At 38.5% G+C, this 4,638-nt stretch overlaps 1 protein-coding gene across 1 annotated transcript in view; it reads right to left on the reverse strand.

Annotated features, from left to right (window-relative positions):
- LOC106867468 (glia maturation factor beta) overlaps nucleotides 1–4,638 on the reverse strand; it is a 39,027-nt gene that overhangs the window by 16,776 nt on the left and 17,613 nt on the right. Inside the window, exon 3 of the mRNA XM_014912350.2 lies at nucleotides 3,914–3,963. Within this exon, the coding sequence (XP_014767836.1) occupies nucleotides 3,914–3,963 (50 nt within the window). The remainder of the gene's footprint in view (nucleotides 1–3,913; nucleotides 3,964–4,638) is intronic.

Below are 4,638 nucleotides of genomic sequence, written 5' to 3' on the forward strand. Positions count from 1 at the left end.
GTTATCTGGCCATCGCGAACATTTTTATAATGGCCAGATAACTGAAGAGATGGCGGCGTGGGTTTCCGCCCTGACATCCGACACTTTTGCCAAAAGCTTGACAATACCTGCTCAAAGCCAACACAAAGTTTTCAGAAAGTTTTCATTGTTCTTGACACAATCAAAGAGATTTTGTGCAACTGAAAACCGAGTGTCTTTTTGGTCAGCTGAAAGCTGTTTTGGCACAAACTTAGCAGACACACTTCTCATACCCAAATCTTCAGTGATAATGGACTGAACTGAACTATAACTAATCTGCATATCCTCTGATAACTCATAGATGGTGATTCAACGATTTCCCCACACAGCTGCAGGCAGATCTACGATGTTTTTCTCAGTTGTGCTGGTTGTGAGTCTCTCAGAACGTTTGTCAATATCATGGACAGAAAGACCGATTTTATGACACCTTCTTGCAGACTACCTCGTTGACGAATGACAGGGATCTTCTCTTTGTGGCTGGTGACTTCAATGGACATGTTGGACAACATGCAGGGGACTTCCATGGCATACATGGAGGCTATGGTTTTAGTTCCCACAATGAAGAGGGAACCAGGCTACTGGAGTTCTGCAATGCAAATGATCTTATGGTTTGCAATACCAACTTCAGGAAACCTGCCAGTCACCTAGTCACCTACTGATCTGGTAGACACATTAGCCAAATTGACTACATCCTCACCAGGAAAAGACATATCTAGAATTATGTTGTCCTTCATGCCCAACTTTCTTTTTTAAGACTGTTGTTTCAAGAAAGTTTGGCGACTATTTCTAGCAAGTCTTGCAACCATGTAGAGGCTCCCTCAGCTGGATAAGTAGTGGTGGTGGTGGTGGTGGTGATGAGGATGAGGAGGGTAGACTACTAGTTCTGATGGAGGTAGTTATTCTGTGTTGATGGCTTTTATCTACCATTACATATTTTTTGAAGTGGCCACAACAGAAATATATTTGTTTCCCTACATCATCAAAGAGTTTCTGTCTCCTCACTTTCATTAGCTTTAGTAGGTTAAGTCTGCAACTTCATGTTGTGTATCCAACAACAGAGACAATCCATGCAGTGGAAACACCCCTCCTCACCTGTTTCAAAAGAGGCCAAGGTTGTTTCATCTGTAGGGAAAGTGATGGCCTCAGATTTTTGGGATGGAAAGTGCATTGTGTTTATTGATTATCTTCAAAAGGGCCATAATACAAATGGAGAATATTATGCCAGCTTGCTGAGGCAGTTACAAAAGGCTATCAAGACCAAATGTCCAGGAAAACTGACAAAAGGGGGTCATGTTTCACCAGGACATGCTCCAGTAAATAAGTCCTTAATTTCAATGACTGTTGTGTGTGACTGTGGCTTTGATGACGTTTTTGACCAACAGGATGAAGCTTTTTCACCAACAGGACCCTAGCACTGCAACACTGATGAAAGAAGTGTGTGGACCACAACGAGTAGGGTCTATGTTGAAAAAATAAACCTCATTTGGTCCCATTCCATGAGAGTATCTTGGTCAGCCTATGAACATTTTAGCTGACCCTCATACATACCATTACTTAAGAGAAATCACTGAAAAATTAAGAGCAGACTTGGTTATTTACCGTCTTCTTAAAATTTTAACAATACCTCATCTGTTAGAAATAGAAGGCCGCCTTCAAATCACATGCTACTGCTTTCAATAGAGAAGGATAAAATACAAGAACAATGAGGTATGTTTCCTGATACACAAATAAGATGGGGCAGTCACAGCTACAATATCTTTCTTTTGACATAATTAACCTGACCAGACGCTAAATACCCCCACCACCTTCACAAACAAACCACAAAAATAACACCAGAGTAAAGGAGTTAAAAAAAGAAATCTCAGCTAAACCAAATAAAACCAGTTCTACAATCTTGATTACACTTTCTCTTTCCATTCTTTTTTCTTCTTTTTTTTTTTGACTATTTTCTCTCCATTACTTATTCATGCCAACAACCTGAGTGGGTGGTGGTGGGGTCAGCAGACTTCAATATTGTTAGAGCAATTTCTTATTGCTTCAACAGCTGGATGTCTGCCCTTTTTCTGCAGCTAACAATCCCAACCATGAAGTACAAGTGAAACCTGTTTGTCAGTCAGACAAGCCAGACTAAGTATGGGTTAGATGGTTATGTACTTGGCCCAGTTAAATTGGGCTAAGCCCAGCTGATATATCTAATTATGGCACTAACTTCTAGTGAAGTGGTTAAAATGTCCGAAACATAACTAACACTTAATTTAACCATTCAGCATTCGGGTTACCGTCAGATGTAATACCTACTTAGTCACATTGATTTTAATTAATCATGCATTATCTTGTAGCTTCAAGATTTCAATGATGTGATTGTTGATTTTTTTTTTTAGGATGACATTGTAGGGTAGGTATGAGAAGCCAGATCTGACCAGTGTAACCATAAAACAAGTAGGATATATGAGCCAGATATGGCTAGTTTAAATGATAAAGGGTCAAATTTGTATGTCTCTCTGCTTGTCTGTTTGCCTATGTTATACATCTATCTATTCTTTCCTTTTTAGTCTTTCAGTAGTTTCAGTCATAAAACTGCAGCCATACTGGAGCACCACCTACAATTTATCTTCTTTCAGTTTTGTTGTCTCTTTATTGTTGGCTGTTGGTCTATGATTGAGTTTGTAGCAGCTGCTCTTCCCTGAGTATAACTTTGAATGGTTAGCTGGTCAAGTTTATCCAATGTTTTTTTTTTTAATGTTTCAGTAGAGGTCCCTTTTATATTTCTAATTTCTTTAGATAGGCAGTTGAACAATTGGACCTTTAAATCTATTAATCTATTCGTCAATATATATTCACTTTATTGATATTTTCTCTCTGTCAATCAAAATCAATAATGATCTACATTGATATGTACCTATGAATTTCTCTCTTTCTCTCTCTGCTCTCTTTGTATGTATATATGTATACATATATATGTAAGTAGATATGTGGCTGTGTGATTTAGGAGCTTCCTTCCCAACCATGTGGTTTTGGGTTCAGTCCCACTGTGCAGCACCTCAGGCAAGTATCTTCTAATGTAGCCCTGATTTCATAAATGGAAACTGAAGGAATCCTGTTGTGCGTATGTACATACATATGGATGTACACATGCAAGCATGCGCACGTACACACACACACACGTGTGTAGCCTTCTCTTCACATTACATAATGGTTACAAACAAGTACTACTGTCACACAAGCAATATTATCTTTTTTCAGTCCTCCATGAAAAACCTGTCTGGTATTAAAGAAAAAAGAGCTTGCTTGGAAACAGGTGAGAGTTAATGATAAGAATGACGTTCAAAAACCTAGAAAGTTTGTGTCAACAAATTCTGTCACATCCATGAAAGCAAGCATCGCAAAGCGGATATTAAGCAATGATGATGATGATGACGATGATCTGTGTGTGTGTGTGTGTGTGTGTGCTCGTGTGTGTGTGTGCACTCGCGTGTGTCTGTTTGTGTGTGTGTGTGTGTGTGCCCTCACACTGACACTGCTTGGGCACCAGTGTTGCCTATTTATCTATGTTTCATATATATAGCATGTCCAGTAGCTTGGCAATTCAATACATGAAGACACAGAATAAAGAACTTCACTCATGAACAGTTAGAGGTTGGCATCAGAAAGGACAGTTACAATGCCAATAACAAAACAGTATGTACTGCTGATCTTTTCAGCTGATTGACCAGATCATTATAGATTCAGCTATATATATATATATATATATTTAAATAGCCAATCAAAGATTACTTGGCCATGACATAATATGAAACAGGTGAACTCACTTATTTGAGAGTGATGTATTTGTAGTGTTGTGTAGGTAAGTTAGTACTCAGTACAAAATGTAGTATGAAAAAAAAAGTGATCTTACCTCATATTCTGTGTCTATAATAACCTTCAGAGTGTTTGTATCCACTTTCACTGAAAATAAACAAAATCCACCGTTACCATCAACATCAGTTTAAGATGTGCAAACAAGGTAGCCTGTACATGGTCGCTTGACCTGCTAAAAACAACAACGAAATCTCCTTTAATTTACATCATAAAATACTAGAAAACAAGACATTCGATAATGTGGTTCTGGGCTCCTTGCACATGGGCAAAAAATAGGAAGTTCATAGCTGGAATGTCTTTAGTCATAGGTTTGCTCAATCAGGGTTGACCTGGGGTTAAACAAGAACAACAACAACATCATGACGAACTTCTATATAGATGCTCAATTTATTAGAAAAGGAGCTAAATCTTACAGAAACCAAATCTTAACATTTTATAAATGGTAGATAACATAACCCTAGATACTACTGCCTCCATCATCACACTGGCATCATTACTCTTTTACTCTTTTACTTGTTTCAGTCTTTTGACTGTGGCCATGCTGGAGCACCGCCTTTTAGTCGAGCAAATCGACCCCAGGACTTATTCTTTGGAAGCCTAGTACTTATTCTATCGGTCTCTTTTGCCGAACCGCTAAGTTACAGGGACGTAAACACACTAGCATCGGTTGTCAAGCGATGTTGGGTGGGACAGACACAAACACATACAGACACACATATATATATATATATACATATATACGACAGGCTTCTATTCAGTTTC

Source organism: Octopus bimaculoides, chromosome 11, assembly GCF_001194135.2.
Source record: "Octopus bimaculoides isolate UCB-OBI-ISO-001 chromosome 11, ASM119413v2, whole genome shotgun sequence".
Classification (NCBI taxonomy): domain Eukaryota; kingdom Metazoa; phylum Mollusca; class Cephalopoda; order Octopoda; family Octopodidae; genus Octopus; species Octopus bimaculoides.